Source organism: Lampetra fluviatilis, chromosome 24, assembly GCF_964198595.1.
Source record: "Lampetra fluviatilis chromosome 24, kcLamFluv1.1, whole genome shotgun sequence".
Taxonomy (NCBI): domain Eukaryota; kingdom Metazoa; phylum Chordata; class Hyperoartia; order Petromyzontiformes; family Petromyzontidae; genus Lampetra; species Lampetra fluviatilis.
In genome coordinates this window covers 12,020,907-12,044,325 of record NC_136298.1, presented here as the reverse complement: position 1 = coordinate 12,044,325, position 23,419 = coordinate 12,020,907, and the positions used below count along the sequence as shown (strand labels likewise).

The following is a 23,419-nucleotide window of genomic DNA, read 5'->3' as shown; positions in this document are numbered from 1 at the left end:
TTATAATATTCCATTCCATTTTTTGTTCCAGCCTTCTTTCAATTATATTTCTATTCCTCATCCCGTTTGTTGAATTTCAATGTTGTCAGTGTGTCTAGCTGTTACGTTTGTTATTCCGTACTCCTTGCCTGCTCGCTACACTCGAACGTGGATATAATCTTGGGTGGCAGCCCAGACTCAAATCCAGGACCTGGCGCTGTTAACCATTTTGTCTTGATGGTCTCATCACACGAAGTCTGGTCATCCTCGCGGCGTCTTTTGGCGAGCCATCAAACAAAGAAGATCACTGCATCGAGCTGCACTTTCAGCGATGTGCTTCTGTGGCTATCTGGAACACTCTTCCTTCCGATAGTAAAAAGCCACTTGAGCTATGCACTTTTAAATCATCTAGATTGACAAACTAATTTCTTTAACATTGCTTTTGGTGTTTAGTTTGTTGTCCTTCCCCCGCACCTCCAATTCCCACGGTTGGCTACGTACGGTGCGAAAGAAGCTAAACATACAAACAAGTGCTCTCACGTGGACTTGAGCCTCTTCCACCTTCATTGCATCCCTTTTAACCATGCGTCACCATCCAAATTTTACAGTTGATCGCGCGGACACCTTGGTGGCGTATGAAGACCACAAATGAAATGGATGGTAGTCTCAACCGCAGTTTAGCTTTTGAATCGAGTTTATTCTCATTTGCTGTGGATTTTTTGCGTATGCTGCATTGCCTTTGAACATCACAATTGGTTTGCAATCACCTTCTTGAGCAATTTATTCATATGCCCCTTTGGTTTGGCACCTTGAGGTAGCAATGCATGGGAGGGCGTAATATAAATAATAACCGATGATGATTTTGATTGTATTGTACCTTTTACCAACTATTTTTACCTTGCAATTTTAAAAATTATTTGTGTATGCGGTTACCCTTGGAAAGGGAGCATCTTGTCTTGATGGTCTAGTTGAAAACAGTGGATTTTTTTAATTTAAATGCAGCGTACACGTTCCGTAAAGGATGATGTTGTTAAGTATATATGTGTGTCCGAAATTTGTCACTATGCAGCCAGGAGTGGCTCACTAGATTGGTTTGTAGAGGCCTGATGGTGAAACTATCGATTTATATAGAACAATCACTTATGGGTCTGCAAAAATGCCTGACCTGTTTAGTTAAGTGGGTGAAGCTGAGTTCACACGACATAATGACATTCAGTAACAAGTCTATACATTTCGGTCATGGGATTAGGCAGCATGGCAGGTGGTCTGAAAGAGCCATCTGCAAGGTGTGATTTACCAAAAACAAGATTGCAAGCTACCAGGGTGTTTGTGTTTAGTGTCGAAACGTGTTTGTCTGTTTGCAGGTCACGCATGGTGGGAATCAGTGTGGGTACTCCAACCCCTTCCAGGATATCCGGTCAGCGTTGAAAAGTAGGCCAAATGCCCTCTAGAGCTGGGTTCTTCATTGCAAGGCCCACGGGCCACTGGCGGTCCCTGGTGGCCTCTAGTGCGGTCCCTGACGTGCGCCCCCTTGCAAATGTGACAACACCTTTCACAGGCAGTGTGGCAGCTCTCACACTGATGTGAAGCGCTGATGCAGTGTTGGTGGTTGCCCAGTGTCCGTGAGTGTCGAGAGGCTGATGATTTTTGGCGTGTTGTGGGTGATGGCGAGAGGTAAGCGTCGCTGAGTGTTGGTCAGTAAGCGATGATGGGTGGTGGTGCGTGTGTGAATAGTGTGTCATGTAGACTCGTTGCCGAGTATATGTTGAAGAAATTGTCTGTTACAGGATGCTAGTAGGTAACTATTCGTATGTAAAGTTGAACACTGGCCTTAAGGAAATATTACAAAAATGTAATTCAAATATATATGTATGTTGAACTTCTTTCGCACAGTACGTAGCCAACTGCTAATGGGAGGTGCAGGCCCCATGGTGTAACAGTGCAGTCTCCATCTCTTGTTATCCACTCTGACTCCATAGCCCCCTCCTATTTAAGTGCTACGACAAAGGGCCATTGCTCAAAATATCGCCTGACATATCTTTTTTTTCTTTTAAGGCCACAGCGTTATTGACGAAGGTGTTGAGTCGTTAATTAGCGCCTGTTGTACCACCGCCTACGCAGCATCGCCACATGACTTGAGTGTACGTAGAGCGCTGTTGTCAGTACGCTGCTAGACGAGTTCCTCCCCCACGCTGTGTGCATCGTGGTGGCTATTTAACCGTACTTCACCACGCTGGTCGGCGTATCGGGATCCCGTATCCTGAGTTGTGCTGCGGGGCAGGTACTCAAAAGGTGTGTCCGCTGCATGAGTGATGAGAGACAAACACATCGCTATGGTAAAAAAACAGGACCAGGCAAAAAATGTGAATGTTCAGCAAGTTTTTAAGGCACCATACCCGACGTGCCACAAGCGTGGCTAACTCCCAATGCCAGGTTTTATCGCAGCGCCAGGATAAGCTGGATACAAGCACTCCCAAGAGGTGTGCTTATATCTGAAAGTAAGGTTCTTGTACCAGAAGTCACCATCTGCTCCCCCCCCCCACCTGTGTAATGTAAGCATGTGTTACTTATATCAGAACTGTAGTTATAAGGTCTTCCCAACATCCATCGACTACTGTGTAAGCACACCTTATATAAGCAGAGCTATGATAAATAACACATCTTTACACAACTGGCGTCAGTGGTGCAACCCAAACTAGCATCGGAGTGCTATATTATATTTGCGTTTCATTTCATTTTAAATGTTCGATTCGATGGCCATGCAGTGAACATGCTACCACGTAGGACGTATTAGACGTGTGCCTCCTCGTATGGTTGAAGGGGGCCTGTTGACGGGACTGGAAGGGGTGTGGATTTCCAGGTCCAGTCTGGCAGAACTATGGTTCAGTGCCCAACGATGGGTGAACCTTAGTCGAGCTTTATTTACCTTTCGGTTTAGTGCACCGAACAGGTCTAACTGTGTCTGTGGACTGCCCTTGTCTGTGCGACCAGGAGACTCGGCAGAGTTTGTTTAACAAAGCCACACATTGGTTTTGCGGATGAGACTCAGAAAGTCGATATTGGGCCCGGCGTGTTCCTGCTTAAATAAACACTGCTTGGGAGAGACATTGCTCTGGGAGACTTGCAGTCTGTTGGTCATAAATATATCAACGTATTTATTTTTGTAATGAAACACTCGTACCCGTTTCTTTTATTGATTTTAAAATATTTAGCACATTTTCGTCGGGAGATGCGGTGTAGATAATTGAAGGAGGTGGTGTGAGAGAGAGGTGGAGAGAATTTAAAGAGATTGGGAGAGATGGGGGGGGGGAAATATTTTTTAAACAGGACAGTGCGAGCTTTAAAATAAATAAATGTTGAGAAGTAAGACGAGAAAATGTTTTGAGAAAAGAGAGTGGAGAGAAACGTTTAAGAAGAAGAGAGACGACCAAGGAATAACAAAGAGAGATGGGGAGGAAAACAAAGGGAGTGGTACGAGGAGAGAATTAAAAAGAGATGGGGAAGGAAACAATTAGAGAGAGAGTGAGAGATGGGGACGGAATGAGAATGAGAGGGAAGAGGTGGTCCGGTGGCTGGGAGATCAGAGCGCCAAGACGGCACCGCTGAGGGCCTGGGTTCGAATCCTGGGTTCAATTCTGAGTTACAGCCCCGTCCTTGGTTAAGCTCGGTTCTCAAGAGTCGTGCAGTTGGAAGTCTCAGCCTGGTCAACAATTGCTGCACAGAATACACAATTGAACGTGGATTTGTCACTCAGTTTGGCTTATTTCACTTCTGAGGCTTAAATGTTTTAAGTTTGATTGACGTGTGTGACGAATGGTCTTTGCAGGGTATATAAAAGGCGGATATGCATGTTGCTTGAGAAGTAGTTCTTTGATGTCAACTTCTGGAGCAGTTCTCCGACACAGCATGATGCACTTCTAGCTGCGGTTGTTTGGAACAATTGAAATGTGTTCGTCTCATCACGTGGCGCCCCGATAGCACAGTCGGAGTATAATTGTGGGGAAAAAGGCGGCGACGATGGAGGCTCTTGGAGTTGCATACAAAATAACAAGTCGGGGAACACGTGTGCGCTTGGAAGTGTGTAGGGAATCTGTACCCGTGCCGTGTGCCCCCCCCCCATACTGCGTGTCTTGATGCTGCCGCAATCTCCTTTAGCAGACAAAGAGGATGCGGCGCAGACGCTGCTCACCCGTAGTGTGGATTTTACGCACGTGATTGATTGCATGCAAAATACTGAAATGGGCCACTTGATGCAGGGTGTATAAGCTGATTATATTGATTGTCTGGATTTGAATATTTTTTGCATTAACCCAGCTGGTGTTGGCAACAACAACAAAAAACCCCCACAAAGTATTTGTCTGGAATCAATTATGAAGGCGGTATGCGATCCACCCTGCTGTAAATGCCACTACGGTAGGCTGGTTGATCACTTGTACATGGCAGATCTATCATCACGTGAAATATACTCCCAGATTTTGCCAAATCACCCCAAGTGCACCGGATCTCGGAAGCTAAGCAGGTTTGAAGCCTGGTTCGTAACTCGTATTGGACACTGCCAGGGCATACTGGGTGCTGTAGGTTTGATCTGCAAGGTGGCTATGAAATGGCAATACAGGAGGAATTTATTCCTCTATCTATTGATGTGGAGTTGAGTGTTATCCCCCTCGTATGCATGAGTTTTTCTCCACGTATTCGTGTTTCATCCCACATACAAACACACATCTTTGAATGCATTTGGCCCCACATCCTATTTTCAAGGGTCCTCCTGAAGGAGCCATACTGCCACGTAAGGCTTTTGTGGGTCAGGCGGCTTTTGCATGTTAAAATAATAAACCATGTGAAAAACAGACCTGGTTTATATCTCTGTGTGCCTTTCTCTCTGTGTGTCTCTATGTGCGTGTCTCTCTATATGTGCTTGTGTCTCTCTGTGTGTGTTTCTCTGTCTCTCTCGGTGTGTCTCTCTGTGTTGAGTCTCTGTGTGTGTCTCCGTATGTGTCTTTCTCTGTGTGTTCTCTCTCTCTATGGGTATGTCTCTCTAGGTTCTCTCTCTCTGTGTCTGTGTGTGTCTCTCTCTCTCTCTCTATGTGCGTGTCTCTCTTTGTGTCTCTCTGTGGTTGTCTCTGTGTGTGTCTTTGTGTGTGTCTCTCTCTATGTGGATGTCTCTCTCTGTGTGTGTCTCTCTCTCCATGTGTATCTCTCTCGTTGACATGCTGGTCTCTCCTTGTAGTTGCTCTTGCGGGTTTTTTGTTCCTGTTGCCCGGCTCTCTGACATTGACATGCTAATCTTGTCATTGGCACAGCCCCTGGTTGCTGGAGCCGTCTCACATTGACATGCTAATCTCTTACATTTACGTACAAATTCCATCTCTAATTCCGCCCCTTACCCTTGGGTTGATCCCACCTAAAGCCTAAATAACCTCTTGTTGCAGCAGCAGCAGCAGCTCTTTCTCCTGCCTCGGCAGTTCTCCTGCTGTGTTTGTCTCACCTGGTGACGGTTGCTTGTGTTGCGATCGAAACGTCGTGATCTGTTAATTTTCTATCTCCGTGACTTTACCGTAAGAAGCAAAGAGTATGGATTCCTGCAGTCATGAAAGCTTAAAATCAAGATTACAATTGAAACGTTAGCTCACATCACATCGCTCGCCGTTGCTATAACCCAGTGAATTGCACATTGCATTGTTTTGAAATGTTTGTTTCCTTGAGCTGAACATTCTTATTTTTCTCTCATATGTTTGGAAGAAGGCAATTTGTCATATACTTTGTTTGCTCACAAAAATGAGGCGAGTTTTGTTCAGTTGGAGTGTTCTTTTAAGAGGCCAGTGAGCCGACACGAACGGCATCTTTACAAAGTTGCTGCAATTGGCTGTTTTGAATTTGAAGTTATGAATCTGCTCATTAGATGTCTTGGAAACTTATTTCGTGGTGGTGCTCTTAATTATGATGTCCATGCAGTGTTTTTGAGTCTGTGAGTTACATTTGAGGTGAGCTTATGTCAAAATGTGCCGTGTTTAGGACCGAACACTCAATAACATATATGATCTTCACAGCTTCCACGGTGCCTACTCCATTTCACAGATACTAATTCAAATGTTTGTGCATAAACGATGGGGTTTATTGCTATGTTCTCAAAGAGGCCATGAGGCCAGTTTACACAGAGAGTGAAGTCTAATCTTCCCACGACTGTCTCGGGTAATGTTTGCAGCGCGGCGTTCTCGGACGTCACTCACGACTGTGAAGTGACCGATCGAGGTTTGTTCAATAAATTGCGATGCTAAACCACTTCAATACTTTGCGTCGCAGCCAGAATTCAAAGTTGAATAGAATCGAAATACTTTTGTTTGTTTGTTATCATTTCTCATATTTGCAAATAATAGTTTTAGCCAGGGCCAGCAGGTCCATAATTTGTGCATTTGTGAATTCAGTGCCCGTCCAGTGGCCGCAGGGTTCATGAGAACCAATGAGATAGGTATTCGTGTGGCTCAGTGGATGATGCATCACGAGTGTAGGTAGTGATTTTCATTGGTCATCGATGCATTGTTGCATCACCACTTGGTGGCTTTTTACTGTGCAGGGACTCCTCTACTTAAGAACGAGTTAGGTTCCAGAGGTCTGTTGGCAAGTCCAACTTTACTCCTTTCGATTCCAAACATGTTGTACGGCATGCACACTAAACATGGGGAATGGCTTTAATAGTTGTATAATCTTCTGTAGTTGTGGATGCCGCTGGTTTTTCATGTTCTGCAGATGTAGATTCCACCACCGCCATCTATTGCGTGGCGGTTGAACTTACGACTCTCGGTCCGAAAGGGCAACTGGACACACGGACAGGTTTGTTCGTGTCTCTTTAAGTTCGTAAGTGGAATATTTGTAAGTAGAAGAGAAGTCCCTGTACGTAACAGTTACTATCACAACAATTCGAGCAAGAGCCAGTCGTTAATTTCTTCAAGAGCGCTGCTGCCATGGTGCAATGGGTCACGCACTGGACTTGCAGTTTAGAGGTCGCCGCTTCAATTCCATGTCCGGGCGCGGGAGTTGAAATCGTAGGGAAAGTTTCTGAAACCCCCCCCCCCCACCTGCACATCTGTTCAACCAGCGGTAGGTAGAATTGGGTACACAACAGTTAGGCGGTTTCTTAACAAGTGAGAGCTCTGTTAAAGGGTAAAAATAAATATTTGAAAGTGAGATTTAAGGCTTTACGTGAGGAGACGGTTATATTCCTGCAATTCAGTGGCAGGTGCTCTTTCTTTCTCTCGTCGGAATTCGGGTGTGAAGTCAAATCCAGTTGTGAATGCCTAATATATCCATACGAGCAATTATCTACTCCATTTGCTGTGCTCACTTCTAGTACGGAACCACTGACAACGTGCAATTTGGCTCGGGCGGCGAGCAGTGTTGACCTGTGTGCTGTCAACACACTTATTGGATTGTGTCCATCATCCCTGCACCATCCAGACATCCATTACTCCTGTATTAGACGGCAACAGAAAAGCAGGTGCGCGAGACATCGCCCGCGTGTGGAGCGCATCTTGACATTCTGCTGGTGTAGCCGTGACATCGTTGCTCCGAGGACAGCGCTGTTTTGTGCGATTTCTTCTCCTTATCTGTAAACACACACGTGGGTTGCGCGCCGAGTAAAAAAAGTCATTTAGTAGCCAAATGTTGACGTTGCGTGCATGTGTTTATGGTGGGATTTAATCTGGTGCTGCTAGTGCACGCGGCACGTTCGGCGCGAAGTGAATATCTTATTATTGTTAACATTGTGGAAATATTTCACCTGGATAAATGCTTGAGATGAAACGTCCAGATTGCAAGGGCATCCAGGGTTTCAACTGACACGTACATAGCAAACGTATACCGACGCGTAGATAAACATTTGGAATCTATAACTTACACGGTTTGTATTTATACAATGTACGTGCGTTGAACTTCTATCGCACCGTACGTAGCGAACCGTGATAATCACCCCCAGTCAAAGGCAATGTCATCATTAGTCTTCACATTGTTTTTATTCACAGTGCGTTTGATTACCGGAGTGTACGAGGACGTAAGCACTTGTGTGTGTTGGCTTTCAGTGAATTCAAATCTGAAACGTTAACTTGAGCAGTCGATGGCCCAATTAAAAAAAACTTAACAATTTTTTTTATTTTACCTGGTAAGGCCCACTGAACTGTATAGTTATTGGTCAGAAGCGACTTGGCCACAAATGAGAGCTCGTGTGGAAATTTATTGTGTGGAAATTTACAGCAGCCAAATACTCTAAATGCATGCTTGTAAATGTAGAGAAAAATCCACGTAACCACGGGGAAAACACACAAACTCCAAATATACAGCAGGCAGCAGGGTTTTTATGTCTTTCTGTGCTCTCCTTTTCTGCTGGACTTTGGCAAACGGACTGTTACATCAGCAGAACTTGGCATTGATTTGCCAGTTTTTCCCCACAATAAAATATTGGCTGAAATGTTTCAACAAATACACGATTTGTCCACTGTGTACTCTACAGTGGACGTTATCCTTTGGCGGTGATATTTCTCACATGTTACGAGGATTGCAACTTTCACTGCTGTTCCCGATGAGGTCGGTTTACAGCTCCTCCGTGGGCAGCGGCAACGGAGCCGATGGATTCTCTACAGCCTCTCACTGTCTCTTCGTAGTTAAAATGGAGATTTCACGAATACCGATTTAACCAAAACATTTTTAAGGTGCAAATGGGCCAAACAACGCCTAAAATGTACGCAAAGGATTTGTGAAAACACCGCATACGTTTCGCGCGAAACCCAATTTGCTGGCGTTGGGGAGTTCTCGGCTCGTGATGCACACGGCTAATGAGCTCTGCGCGGAGGTACGGCGCTCCCGAGTCAAGCCCGCGTGCCCAGAGAGAAGCCGACGCATTGCACGCTCCAATAGGGTGATCTCACCTGTCTTCATTAAAGCATTACCAAAGCTTTCCCAGAGGTCTCGCTGGTGGTGTGACGGGTGGTTGTCTCCTACGATCACAAACCGCTCTTGAATTCCATCAAAAAGTAACCTGCAGTGCCAAACCTATTACCATCATTAGGGGAAAGAACGGTGATCCAATCTCTGACCCCCAGGAACAGGTTTGCAGATTTTCTGAGCATTTCTGTGAGATCCTGGGTGAGGGGATATCCCTCGGCCAGGAAAACAATGTGGAACAAGCTACCTGGTCTGTCGCTCCGCACGAAGCTTCAGGTCTTCTCGGCCACAGTCATTCCCTCCCTTCTTTACGCTTGCGAAACGTGGACCCCCTTAATGGAACATCTTCGCTAGTTAGAAACATTTAAGCTCTCCTGCCTACAATCCATCCTGGGTTTAACCAGGCTGAATTGTGTGAGGAGCTCACAAATCCTTGAAAGATCTGGACAAAGTCCCACAGGTGAGCTCCTCCGGCAGGCAAGGCTGCGTTGGCTGAGTCATGTAGCCCGCATGCCCAGCCACCGCATGCCTAAACAGCTTTTGTTCGGCCGGATCGAGGGGGCTAAACGGGCGCGGCACAGGCTAGAGAAGCGATGGAGTGATGTGGTACAGAAGGATGTGGAGCTGAGTGGACTTGCCAATGACTGGAACCAGCGGTGTCAAGATCAGCCTCTGTGGAGGAGGCTCGTGAAGGACGCTACCGGGCAGTTGGAGGCAGTCGCCCTCCAACAACAATGGAGGGCGGACGAGCGACGCTCACAACAATGAGCGGAGCGCCGGGTGGCTAAAGCACAGCAAGTTGGCACAGTCGGGGGCACAGGTGGTGCATCAGCCAGTCGTCTCAGTTGACCTGTGGCATCTGCTGGGTCTGCCCCGTGACCTGCCAGCGGGCGTTCGACACTTCACGTGGCCTCAAGGTGCACAGCCTGGCGTTGTGGTGATGTCACCGCCACTTAGTGGCGAATGGCGGTTGTTGTTGTCTCCTACTGGGCAGCTGCCCTCCCCCCGTTCACGGTGCAACCCTTTGAAAGTATTTATTCACTTTTTACTGTTTTTACATCTTTCATTTGCCGAACTCGTTTGTCACAACAGACTATTGTGGCGAAATACAAAAACACGTGTCGGTCTGTCACCCCTAAACATTTTTGTGCTTGCAAGGGGGGTATCACTTTACAATGCTGAGCCCATTCACCTGTCTGCCATACCTTTTTTTTTTCCACTGGCACAACTGAGCTGTGCCAGGGTCGGTGCCGGACTAGCCTGGCGTGGCTGCGGAGACACCAGGTTATGTCGTTACCGCAGAAATCAGGCTGTGGCCTTGATGTACTGTGCAAGACAAAACATTATTAACCTCACGCCATGGTCCTGCTTGGCCCCGAGCAAGATTTGGATGTCGTCTTACAGGACTAATGTGGCAAGATGTTAACTACCTCTCCTGGTATCCAGGAGGTCGTGGGTTCGATCCTGAACCTGACCACTGTATATTTGGAGTTTGCGCGCGTGTCTCTCCCTGTGGTCGCGTAGATTTTTCTCCGGATCCAGTTTTTCCCATCGCATTTTGGAAACACGCGTTTAAGAGTATTTGGCTGCTATAAATTTCCCCGTGGTAAGCCGCTTCGTTGAGCTATCATTTGTGGCCAGGTCGATTCTGAAAAAGAGCCGAATAGCTCAATGGGCCATACCTCGTAAAATAATTTTTAAATTTAGGTTCTCGCTTGGCACAGTAAATAGGCATTGGACAAAAGACACCACCCGTACCGTGAGGGCACCGCGCTGGCACGGAAGATGGTGGTGTTCAGATTGCGCAGCGTTCAATGCAAGCCTGTGCTGAACAAACGGGTTAAATGAATTGTGCCATGGTAAATGAGCGTGGCACCCCGCTCTTGAGCGCAACTGTGAGCCTTCGTCTAGGAAGCACGCAGCATTTGCGCGGTCGTCAATTGCAACGCGCTTTTACATCGCAGCAGCTGAGCACTTGTACTGTCGCAATTAGAAATTGTGAAGTTTAAACGATAAAGGAGAGCGTTTTTCAATTCACAACAAAGGAAGTTAGCCGGCCGTATCAAGCAATACAATGTTCACAACAAAGGCAATTAGCCAGCCATATAAAGCATTCCAGTGTGTGGCCCTTGTACATTTCTACTGATGCACTGTCATCATGATCAGCATACAGTACCTACATCATTATACTGGACTTGGTGGCACATGCCTGGAATCCAGAATCAGAATATTTAGATTGGAAGAATCCGATGGGTTATGAAGCTCTTTTTCACAGATGGCTATAGCACGTGCAAGCAAGCCTTCGTGGGTCGCACAGATTGGTGGAGCTCCCTAACCTGCTGGGCTGTGGGCTGCCTAGGAGATGACCCGACAGCAAATGGGTGATTAAACCCATCGGTGCAGTGTTTTTTGTTTAATTCCCTCGTAATTATGGGGGTTTTTTTTCGGCATGTGGTTTCCTTCCGCATGCCAATAGTCATTCGTGGAATTTGGCAAAAACATCCAAAAGCAGAATGCTCCTAAAAGGGAGAAGCCTTGAGACTCGATGGGGCTTCCATGGGCAAACGGCAGAATGTTCCTGCAGTTGTCATTGACAGTGTCTTTCCGCAGTTGTATCCTTTCAGAAATTATCTTTGAACCACATGGTAGCATATCTTGGCCAAATCATAGAAACACAGAGCCATGGTACACTGCATTTTTTTCCTCCACTCATTGGTAGCTGTGCTTGTGGCTGGATAGCCGAGTGGTCAGAGTGCTCGACACAGAACTAGTTTGCATGATGTCAGCGGTTGAATTGCCTTTCATCATCAGCCATATTTTATCCACTGCTGGATGAAGGCCCCGCCCGACACCATCGCCGTCCCGCACGGCCGTGATGCCACAATTCACCTCCTCCGCGTGAACGGACTCCGTCACTCCATCTCGGCGTGTGTCATCCTCTCTGACTTTCTCTCATTTTGGCTGACATTTTCACTCGTCTTGCTCTTCAGCTTGTTCATTGCCAATTACAGCCTTTTTTAATCTCACCGTTTCTGCCTCCACTCCAACGAGGTTTTGATTCATCTAACAGAGGTCTGCGTGTTGTATCTAGCAAAGGTCAGGCCCAAAGCATCTCGTGTTATTAAAATCAGAATGTACACACCCTTTGTCAACCCATTGCTGGATGAGGGCCTCCCTCACCGCCCGATGGCCGTGAGGATTGTTATGATCATAATTCACCACGCCGGTCAATGCGGGCTGTTAAAGGAGGGCTGGGGGGCCAGTACCAGTCGGATATCACTCACGACTGGTGTTTGCCATGACCGGGAATCAACTCAAGCCACAGGTTGTGGTGCAGTGAAATCACCACTGCACCATCACTAACCCCACTCTTCCGCCCCCCCCCCATGTTAATACACAGTGATCATCAGCGTCTTCTAATTCTATCAGTATCTCACCTTCGAGCTGTGGTGAACGGAGCACGCTTTGCAGCACCTTTACACAGTGCCTGACTGGTATGGGTTCCACTATCCAGCATCTTTGCTCAGGTTTTCGAAGATTCTTCTTCAACAATAGCCTCTCTTTAAGTGTTTTTTTGTGGTGCAATTTTGGGAAGATGTCATTTTGCACTGATTCATCATCATCATCGTCCGTCATTATCAATCCATTGCTAGATGGAGACCTCTCTGAGGTCTGAAAAAGAGCTTTATAGCTCATCAGATTCTTCCGGTATAAATCAATATTCTGATTCTGTTTACCATCTCTCACGGTCTCGCCCACCACTGTACTGGGTTTAAAATGTAAAATTTTGATTAGAGAAAAAAAAATGTTAACGCTACGAAATAACAACTGTGTCCCACGCCGTGGGAGCGTGGGTGGAATTGCTTTCAGCAAGCGCGGTGAATGTCACAGTAAAATCGTTCCACATTCTGTCAGATGTGCAATTCGTACCCTTGACAAGATGATAGTAATCCCTTTTAATGAGAGGCTTCTAATTTATAAACATAAGCCTCCAGGGTGGCGCTGCCATCACTGTCGACGCTATCCACTCGGAACTGTCGAAAGCAGAAGTCCAGCATGTGTAGTGTCCACAAACAGTTCTTGACCCCAACTCCGCACCTTAATTGTATGCCTGCCAAACAAGAATAGTCAATTGGTTCTTTCAACATTTGCTTTAATAATAATAATAAATGGCACCCCATGATTACAGCGCGTTTTCAAGTGGAGCGAGTTGATTGTTTCAACCCTTGTCACAAATGACTGCGCAAAAAGCCTATTGTATTAAATGTCCCCTTTTTTATTTTTTTCTTAAACTTAATTAGGTTAATACATCCATATAATAATTGATATGGCTGCTGCAGGAATCAAAACTGTTAGCGAATTTGAGCATGCTGACTGGCCGTGCTAATCGAGCCGGCTGCCTAGACGCACGCAGCTATCTGGGGCCCAGGCAATCCCTTCTCTCTGACACCACCGCACCTTTGTTCAACGATGTTGTTGGCAGTTATTTGTGCGCGGCGGAGGCGAGGAAACGTAACGAATGCATCGCCTGCCGTATTCCTCCGGGGTGCTTCCACGATAATTAGTTGTTCCAAGGGGTAGCAAGCCCAATGTAATCTATCAGTGCTGCGCTTAATAATATCCATGTTCACACGTGCGCAGACTTAACCCAAGGCCAGGCCTTCGCTTTTGATTCAGAAGTGTGCCGTTTGTGCTGGCTGTTTTCACAGCCACTTCTGGCCCCATTCAGGCTGCTTCTCCAGAGAGGCGAGGGAGCTTGATCTGCTTGTGCAGCCCTGCATATGCTGCTTCCTTTGCATTGGACTAGGATTGCTTAATACGTGAAGGGAGCAGCTGGGCCTGGCACACATGGCGAAACTAAATGGAATTCCGCGTGCGTGTCTGTTGGTGTCATTGCACCTTGTCCATTCTGCTTCTTTTCTGTGAGCTCTCGAGAGAAGCTGGCCTTAGAGCTCTCATGGCTGAATTGGGTGTTTTTTTTTGTGTGTGTGTTTGTGTGTGGGGAGCGGTAGTGTAGCGGTTAGCGCGCTATGCTACTAACCCGGCGACCCGAGTTCGATTCCCGCTCACGGCCAACACCAGTGACGATTATCTGAACCGGTCCTGGGCCTCCCCTAGGTCGACTCAGCCTGAAATGAGTACCTGGTGTGGTGTGTAAACATCACCACTGGGGAGACAAAGGCGGTCGGGCGTGGTGCTGGCCACCCAGCCCCTCGTGTACCGTTCCGGTCTTCATAGGTGCTCGCTAACAGCACTTGCCCCTACAGTCTGTTAAGGCTATACGGGGGATCTTTTATCTTTGTGTATGCGAGGCCGGTCTTCATAGGTGCTCGCTAACAGCACTTGCCCCAACAGTCTTTTAAGGCTATATGGGGGATTTTTTTTTGTGAGGCGGTGCACAATGCTGCAATACCAGCAACTTGGGGTTTCATTTATCACATGATTGGAACACATTTGGAACTTCGTGTCCAGTCAGTTTTTAAGACTTTTTAAAGATTCACTTTCTAAAGATCTGCTTGATCCGAGGTGGCCATATGGCTCACAGATCACAGCGTCGAGCTGAGCTTGCATGTTACAGATGATGTAGGAATTTCCCCAAAAACCTGCGATTTACAAATCGTCCTTTAATTTCGCGCAAAAAAGTAACTCGCAGCACCATCTCATTACTGTCCCAAATGGGAAGAATGGAGATCCTATCTCTGGCCCCTCTGATCAGGTCCTGCAGATTTAATAAGTATTTTTTTCATCATGTCTTGGGGGAAGGAGAGCCACTCGGCCCAAACAACATCATGGGACAGGTGATGGATAACCCTGCAGAGGTTGAGGATTCTCAAAGGTTGGAGGATGCACCCCCCTCCCCCCCCCATTGACAGTGGCTGTCTGATCTCCATGAGTGATGGGGTGGATGCGGAGCGGGTGGAAGAGTTCCCATACAGGACAGTGTGCTAATGGCCAGCTCCATTGAGTGGCACGTGTCTCACGCTGATTGGTCGAGTGGCATTTGCTTTTCATCGTCTGTCTAAATGCTGTGTTGAATCTGCCTGGTTTGTCACCCGAAAAATCCATGTCCTCTCAATCAAAATAATGCCTTTTACAGAAACACCTGTGCTAGCTTAAAATAGTCAGGGTACTTTGTCTACGATCCATCCTGGTTTAACGAAGCTGGATTGTGTGAAGAGCTTAGAAAGAGCCTTGAAAGATCTGGACATGATTCCATCAATGGGCTCCTACAGTCTACAATGACACATTGGCTGGGTCGTGTAGCCTGCATACCCAGCCACCACGTTACAGCAGATTTTGTTTGGCCGGATAGGGGGGCTAAACAGGCATGGCACAGGCTAGAGCAAAGATGGGCTGATGTGGTACAGGAGGACTTGGAGATGAGTTAACTCACCAACAACTGATACCAGCGGTGGCACGATCAGCCGCTGTGGAGAAGCTTCATGAGAGGCACTGCTTGGCAGTTGGAGGCAGTCTCCCTCCGGCAAAAATGGGAGGCGGAGGGGCGATGCAATAAGCAGAGCGCCGGGCGGCTAAAATGCATCAAGTTGACGTAGTGGCAGAGCACAGGTGGTGCATCTGCCAGTCATCTCACTCATTTAACCCATAACCATAACACCTGTGTCTGCTCCGTGACCTTCTACCAGCTCGCCTTCAACTTTTTATGTGGCTTCCAGAGTGCACCTAGCCCCCAATCCAAGCATCGTGCTCATGTAACCACCAATTTGTGGTCAATGGCGGTTTACGTTGCTTTGTTGAAAATGTGTTTGTGTTGTATTGCGTGTGTTGCATGCGTTTTCATGTGTGTTGCATTGTGTTTGTTTGTATGTATTTTGTTACAATGGGAACCCAATTTCCGAACCTTTGTTCTAATAACATGGAAACCTGGGTTTGATGCCCAGCAATTAACAACGTTCGTGACAAATGGTATCCGAAACTTTTCTTTTAGTCTTCCCTAGGTCAACTAAGCCTTAAATGAGTACCTTGTTACAATGTGTAAACAATCTGCACTAGGCCAGGCTTGTTGCTGGCCACACTACCCCATCCTATGCCATGCTCGCCTCAATCAGTGGTTTCTAACAACACTTTCCAGAGCAGTCTTTATGGCTATACGAGTGATCCTTGTGGCTTTGCTTCACGTGTGTGTCGTCTATTGGGTTTATGTTGCATGTGAGCGTCTATTCAATTGTGCTTGTTATTTACGTCTTGCGAATGTGCGCATGTGTGCGCGCTATGTGCGGGTCGGTCGTGTAAGTGGTTAGTGCACTGATAGACCGGGTCATCAACGAGTGGAGGAAGGGGATTGCCCTCTGAGCAGACTGGAGGGTAGCATTGAGAGCACCGAACACTGGAGATGTCGACGCTGATGTTGACGCTGTCGTCTGGCTGGGCCAAGTGGCGCATGCACCGGAATACAAAGAATTGCTCCTGAAACAAAAAATACTTTTTTCTAGATTTGAAGCTTTCGTGACTGCAAGGATTCATACTCTTAGTTTTTTCGGTAAAGTCACGTAGGTAAAAAATGAAATTAAAATTAATTAAAAGAATAAAAAAAAATCACGACGTTTCGGAGGCAACACAAGTCTCCGTCATCAGGTGGGACCGTCACAGCCAGATTTGCTGTATCAAGTGAGGCAGGGATTCCAAGATGCAAGTTCTTAAATACAAGTTAAGGGGGAGGAGAGGGGGGGGAGCTTATCAGAATGTGGTAGCCAATGAATGGAACGTATCGGGAGGGGGGGGGACTAAAAGAGAGCACGAAAAACGACTTTGCACTGTTTGCAGCGATGTGCAGTCCCTGCAGGATATTGTGAAGTGTCCGAATAAATGATTGTGGCGATATCTTTTTTGTGTTCTGCTTTTATACTCGTTGACCTTAATTGGGCTGTCACCTGGTATTTAATCCAGGACGAGTTGACCTCAAACATGCCCCCGCAATGTAGCGAGTCGATATAAATGAAGCCCTCGGTGGGAGATTTATGTTTAGTTAAGTTGGGTAACTTCTCACTCGCTGATCGTTCCATGCTGGTCTTCATGTTGTGTTCATTAGGTTTTTAGCTCGGGTTTTGATTTTTGTCTTGAGCAAATTATTTGTTGGTGGTGGGGGTGGCTCTTTGCTGTGTGTGCCCTTTCCATGGTTTTCCTGAAGATGAACTCAAGTGCGTTATTGCGTTAAATGAAGTGGGTGACAAAATGCTTCTGTAAGATGCTGGTGCACAGCTAAAACCTGAGATGAGCGCTCAATTCAGATTTTCCGATTTGATACTGGGAACTCTATCAATACCGCCCTCGGATTTTCCAAGTATCCGTACTTCAAACCGATTAAATCTTTCCCGGACATGAATGATTACAATGTGCAGAAAAAGAGGCCACTGGAATGGACAAAAACATTTCTTCTCGTTGTGGTGGGCGCGTCTCATCTCTTCATCCTTAGCTGCGTGGTGTGTGCGTTTGTGCATTATTTCCTTGTGTTTATGTCAGGATCCACGCTGGTCCACATCCATTACTCTCCACCCCCCCCCCCCTGGCATCAGCTGCCATGGAAGAGGAGGGCCATTGGCCGAAACGTCGCCTATAATATACTTCTCCTTTCACGGCCACAGTGTTATGGAAATGCGTAGAGTTTTTGTTATTTGTACGTGTGCATCGCTGCCAATTCAGCGGCGTTGCCAACTAATTTGTTGCATTTCAATGAAGAGTTTGCCGTGGCGGAATCCTCTTTACAGGAGAAGGTCGCCTCGTCTAATCGTTTTTGCTTTGAGCTGCACGCTTGTCTGTGGCTGTGCGCTCATTGTTATACGAGTGGGGAGCGGTCGTATCGCGGTCAGCGTGCCGCACTACGAACCCGGTGACCCCAAGTTCGATTCCCACTCACTGCCAACAGCAGTGACGATTATCTGAACTGGTCCTGGGCCTCCCTTAGGTCAACTTGGCCTCAAATGATTACCTGGTGCAGTGTGTAAAACATCGGCACGAGGGAGACAAAGGTGGCCGGGCGTGGTTGCTGGCCACCCACCCCCTCGTGTGCCATTCCGGCCTTAACAGGGGCTCGCTAACAGCACACGTCCCAACAGACTGTTAAGGTTATACGGGGGGATTTTTGTCTTTGCATTGTTATATTGGGGATCGTTGTCTTTACGTGCATTGTTTGTATGTGTTCTCCCTGCAGGAGAGGCTCACCCTGGCCTGTGAGCGGGGATGCCGTCTGTTCTCCATCTGCCAGTTTGTGGATGATGGCGTGGATCTGAACGGCACGCGCTACGAGTGTCTGGCCGGTGAGTCTTGCTGCTGTGCACGCACACGCAAAAAATTTCCTGCCTCCTACCCTCGTCCCTTGGGAGCAAGGGCACGGAGCTGACAGCTCTTGGGCCCTATCTAGCCCCTGGGCTATTTCATATGGGCCACGAGAGGCCTGTCACTTCGAAATGGCCAGAAAATGATGTGTTCATCTTCACCGGAAGCATCGTTGCTGCTTGTATAACTCCTGAACTGCGACAGTAATTCGACATCCATGTGTTGGTGAAAGGGAAGCCGTTGCAGTATTGCAGTACGGGCCCTAATTATATTTTGCGTTATTATTAGATAATGCCAAAGGGGTGTGGTAATGTGTTGCCTGCCAAAGGTTCTTGAAAATCCTATTGGACCCTGAGATGGGAACCGGTTTCCCTTCCCTGATTTAGAACATGGGTATCAGAGTTATTGGAGCTGCAAGCCACTCCAGCTGACTCTGCAAGTTGGTCGACTGCATCTTTAATGCGTGGTCGAGGAACGGTTTGCAGCACTTGCGGCATAACCAGCAGGCAGGGGGAGGTTGGGGGGTAGATCGGTGTGCACGGGAACCAAATAGCGGGGCTGTGGGCCACGCGGAAAAGCATTTGTATTTTGCCGTGGGTCATACGCATGGTAATGCGGCCCAGCGGCACGCGAGTACGACACCCCGCGATACAATAAACCTACCCCTCCCCCCCCCCAAAGTAATGAAGGGTTGAGATGTGGGAATAGAATTTGGCGTCTAATGATCGTAAAGCCGCCACTCTCCACGCCTGAGCTACCTTGGCAGTTAATGCGGCTGATGTGTAGGGCGCGTGTTTTATGCCGCCATATGTTTCCGTTGGCGCTATTGGCTCTTCCGAAGTGAATATTACAAATGAGTTGATAGGTTCTAATTTTAATAAAAACAAACTGAATCGTTGCACAGCCGTCACGTTGGATTGTTTTTAATTAAATAATAAACGCGCCGGCGTCTTTATCATTGCCAAAAGAAATAACGGGCGACGTCTAATTTTAGAAGCGGACCCTGGTCTGATTATTATTTTATTAACCACGATCCATATCGACATCGCAATGCTTTTTTTTACGCGCTTTTGCTGCGCTGCACTGAATGTTCCCGAAGTGTTCATTGTCAGCGTTTAACAATCGTGCCGGGCAACTTGGTGGCATCTGTTGGACATGTTCACCACACACTGCTGGTGAGCAACATGAAGTTTAAATCGTGGTTGAGGACCCCCCCTCCCCATGCCGTGCAGGCAGTGAGCGTTGTTTGACTTCACCGCGATGGTTTGTGCAGTTGGGGGGGGACTACAGAACAACACTGTATTTTGCTGCATTGCCCTCTGCTGCCCGCAATGCCTACTGCACACGTTTAAGGGGCAGGGTGGTGACCCATCCAAGGACCATCCAGCCTTAACCCAGCTTAGCTTCTGATATCTGATGAGTCCAGTAATAAAGTGTAAAGCGTGTTCCAAGGCAGATGTAAACAAATATATTTTTCTTTCAGAATGTGTGACGAATGTTGCTCATGGAAGTGATCATCAGATAGTTCTGAGCCTAATAACAACGAAATTCTTGATGTGTGTTGAGATCGGCTTGTGGCAATAAACGTTTTGGGTCATAAGTTGTTGATATCAGGTCAGAGCCAACAGTGAATATGCAGCATACAGTAAAGTACTGGCATAGCATCAATCTAACGTGAATATCATCCGCTAAAATGTAATAAGCTGAAATTTATTTTTTTTGTTGTTAGGTAAAAGTGCTCGTTAGTGAACCTGAAAGAGTGATCACAATTCACAAGTTGATCCTCAAAATGCAGATTAAAGCTCTCCACAACGCCGCGAGAACGCTCGCGACGACGCCACGTTGACCACTAGGGAGGGGGGAGGTCGGCCTGTTCCAAGACGCTTTGCATCGCTGCGCGTGGCCTCGGAGTGCTCCAGCGCCGCTGTCACGAGTAACGGTCACCCTCCAGCCCCTGCCTCTCAACGAACATGGGGGGGAGGTGGGGTTGAGAGTTCAGTGCGCGGGTAGAAACAAAAAGAAACGGACTCGTTTGTGGTCAACTTGGATTTCTGCGGTGTGCGACAAGTGCGATCGAATCGCGTTGGTTGCTTATCGTCGGTCGTGTAAGTTTCTGTTCTAAGTGGGACCCATTCACTTGGTTTGGATGGTGACCGTCAAATAATTCTCAATCCACAAGCCTGCAGATTCAATCGTAGACTTCAGTAACAAGAGAGAAGTGTTAAGTTACTTTGTTGTTTACGGAGTACAAAAACATAATTTATGCAGTGAAGGCTTACTTAATCTCAATCAAACAGTGTTATATAAGGGTCTTGCATTTACATGTTTTGCCAATTCCATTTTAAGAACTTAATTTAACATGTGGGTGGAAACCAGAGTACCTGGAGAAACCCCACAAATACAAATTGCTAACACTTAGAGGTCTGCACAGACAGCGATCTGTGAATCCACATTTATACTGACGTGGCCTGGTGCAGTCAAGCAGCCCTGAGTGAGTCTAAATGGTTTTGTATTGTGTTTTTGATGGATCCGGTAATTAAGATGAATAGACTCGGGTAAATAAGTGATAGATGGTTACACCCATTGGTAGAGTGGGAGAGAAGGTTGGGCTCCAAAAACTCAATAATAGGGGTATCCCTAAGTGATGACGTTGTGAAGAGCATTACCAAAGTGTGTTAGAGAATGCATTACCATTGAACGTGGGCATCGTTTTATTCACATGGAAGTGTAAGTATTGTGGTTTCGTATTACTCGAAGCCTGTATGCCAACCCATGTGGCAAAAGATGATGCTCAAGAGGATCATCGTGTTCACACACAGCACTGCCACAGCACCGCCACTACAGCTGTGTGATATAACTCTTCCTGTGAAGCACTGACAACGAAATCGCACAATTAAACTTACTGTTATTGGCACTGTTAAGCTGATTGTAGTGGATTTCATTAATATGCACATGGGTGTAATGAGGGTCTGGCATCTTAAACTTTGGTGTAACGCATCGAGTGCAACGTTGCATATCCGACCGTCACATATCTGCCATGACCAATTAACTGCCCATACCCAGTGCAGTGTTTGTGCACGGTGTAATTGTCATTCGCTATAGGCGATCACAAATATGTCCTTGTTGCATACTGATTATTCGGCTCGTTTAAATTCGCTTACTTCTAAGGTGCAGTGAAGTGTTTTCCCAGGTGTAAAGCAGTTGGTGCTTTTTTTTTTACCAAGTCACCGGTTTTTTCCCTAAGTCACAATTTTTTTCCCACGTCATAATTTTAGTTCGAGTCTCCCCCGGTGTGACTGTCATTCCCTGGAGGTGCTCGCGCATCCGCCTTGACCTCGGTCCCCAGCGAGTTGGATACGCGACGTCGTGCTGGCGGTTCTCCGAATAGCCAACCCCCTCCAACGACTGCAGATGGTTCAGTCCAAACCGCTGGGGTCAGGTGATATCAATCTGTCAGATCTCACTTCCTTATGTATTCACTTGATCAGCCAGACTGCACAGTCTGGCGCCTTTTCTCAATTTACTTAGCCATGAGCGGAAAACCTAATTTTCCCCAACATTAGCATTAGACATTAGCTTCATACATTAGCATTATACATTAGCCTTTGCATGTTTTTTAAACGTAATTAATTTGGTCACGTTTTGGCCTCTTACTTTTTTACGTGGTCCGTTATATTCGGCGTTATTTCATCACTATCATTCCAGTTCCAATATCTTCAATTTTTATTTTTTTACACTCTCATTTTATGCCACTGTTTACGGTACAACCTCAGACCAGCCGATGCTGATGGCGCTTGGCACACCAGCACCCGCACCGGCGCTTGGCACAGCAGCACCCGCACGTCGCTGGTGTTTAAAGCTCTGTGCAGATCCCAAGTTGGTTCCGTGTCGCCTTCTTGGCCACACGTCAGAATCAAAATCTTTATTTAGACGGGAGGAATCCGATGAGCTATGTAGCTCTCTTCTTTTTTTTTTACAGATGTCCAGTAGCGGTGGGTCAGCAAGTTTTAACAAAATATTGGAGTACAAATTGCATAAGTACATACATTCCTGCCGATTTTTCATGAAAAAATGCAAGCTCGGGCAAGGCAACAACATAACAACAAAAACAGTCTCATACCACACCACGACAACACGCCTCCCTCAATAAAATTGCACATTAAAATGTAACTATCCATACACTGTTGACAAGGATCAGAGTTACAAATCACATTTGCAAATGTGGTTGGATCCAGCACTGACTCATCTTCTGCTTCAAAGATATGTTTTTTTTTAAAGGAAGATTTTACGATGTCAAGGGAGGAAAAAATGTTGTTGCAAAACGCGTGCTGCCCGGCCGCCTCGTTATGTGAAACCGCAGCTGTCTTGGCGGAAGGTGTTATGGGAACAGCCACGCACCACAAGGACCGCAGAAGTTCAAGGAGAAGGCCCGGCATCGTCGCCACCTCGGGGCAATGAGGGAAGGGCATTGAACGCTGTTCCTCTAGCAACGTCCACATCCCAAAGGGGGCGGGGGGGAAATCTATAAATAAATCCATCGCGCGGCAATTCTGCTTGCGTTTGCAGCGTCATTGGCACTTAACGATGCGTTGTGTCAGCGTTCGATATAAAATCGATTCTCACGCTTACGTTGCACGCGTAGAATCGTGCATGTAGGGATACATTGTTTCTTCTTTGCATGTGTTGACTTTAATCGCTCCATCTGCATTCCATCAGCCACTACCGGTGCTGCATTCACCGCTGTCAGTAAAACACATTTTCGTCAATCAGACGATGGAATTGAACGAATGGAATGAGACCCTGACCACCTCTGAAAACCAGATTTAATGGAATGAGAGGTTGAATGGAATGAGACCTTGAATTGTGAAAGGTTCATTTAATTGTGACGAGTCGCATAATTGCGAGGGGGTGGGGGGGGGCTAATCGTTAAGTGTCTATAAAGGACTGTGCTGCAGACCGATGTGAGAGTTGCAGGGTGGGTTGGGGGGCCAGGGGGCTTTTGGCCAGTTGGGGGGATGGCCACCCCTAACGCTTCCTCCGTACGAGTGCGGAATACACGAGCAACAGATGCCTGGACGTTGCGCCACATTACCATCCTTGGAGAGGAAATTCGTGTTGTCCAGATGGCTTGGCCTGGAGCACACCTCGCATCCACAGCGGGTCGGTACCACCAAGGAGACCCGAGTATGGACACTAGAGCTTCGGGTGGCTGACC

The 23,419-nt window shown here is 47.0% G+C and overlaps 1 protein-coding gene across 2 annotated transcripts in view; it reads left to right on the top strand.

Annotated features, from left to right (window-relative positions):
• TMEM59 (transmembrane protein 59) overlaps positions 1-23,419 on the top strand; it is a 58,696-nt gene that overhangs the window by 8,974 nt on the left and 26,303 nt on the right. For both annotated transcript variants that reach the window (XM_078867742.1, XM_078867741.1), the window contains exon 2: positions 18,080-18,185. In XM_078867742.1, the coding sequence (XP_078723868.1) occupies positions 18,080-18,185 (106 nt within the window). The remainder of the gene's footprint in view (positions 1-18,079; positions 18,186-23,419) is intronic.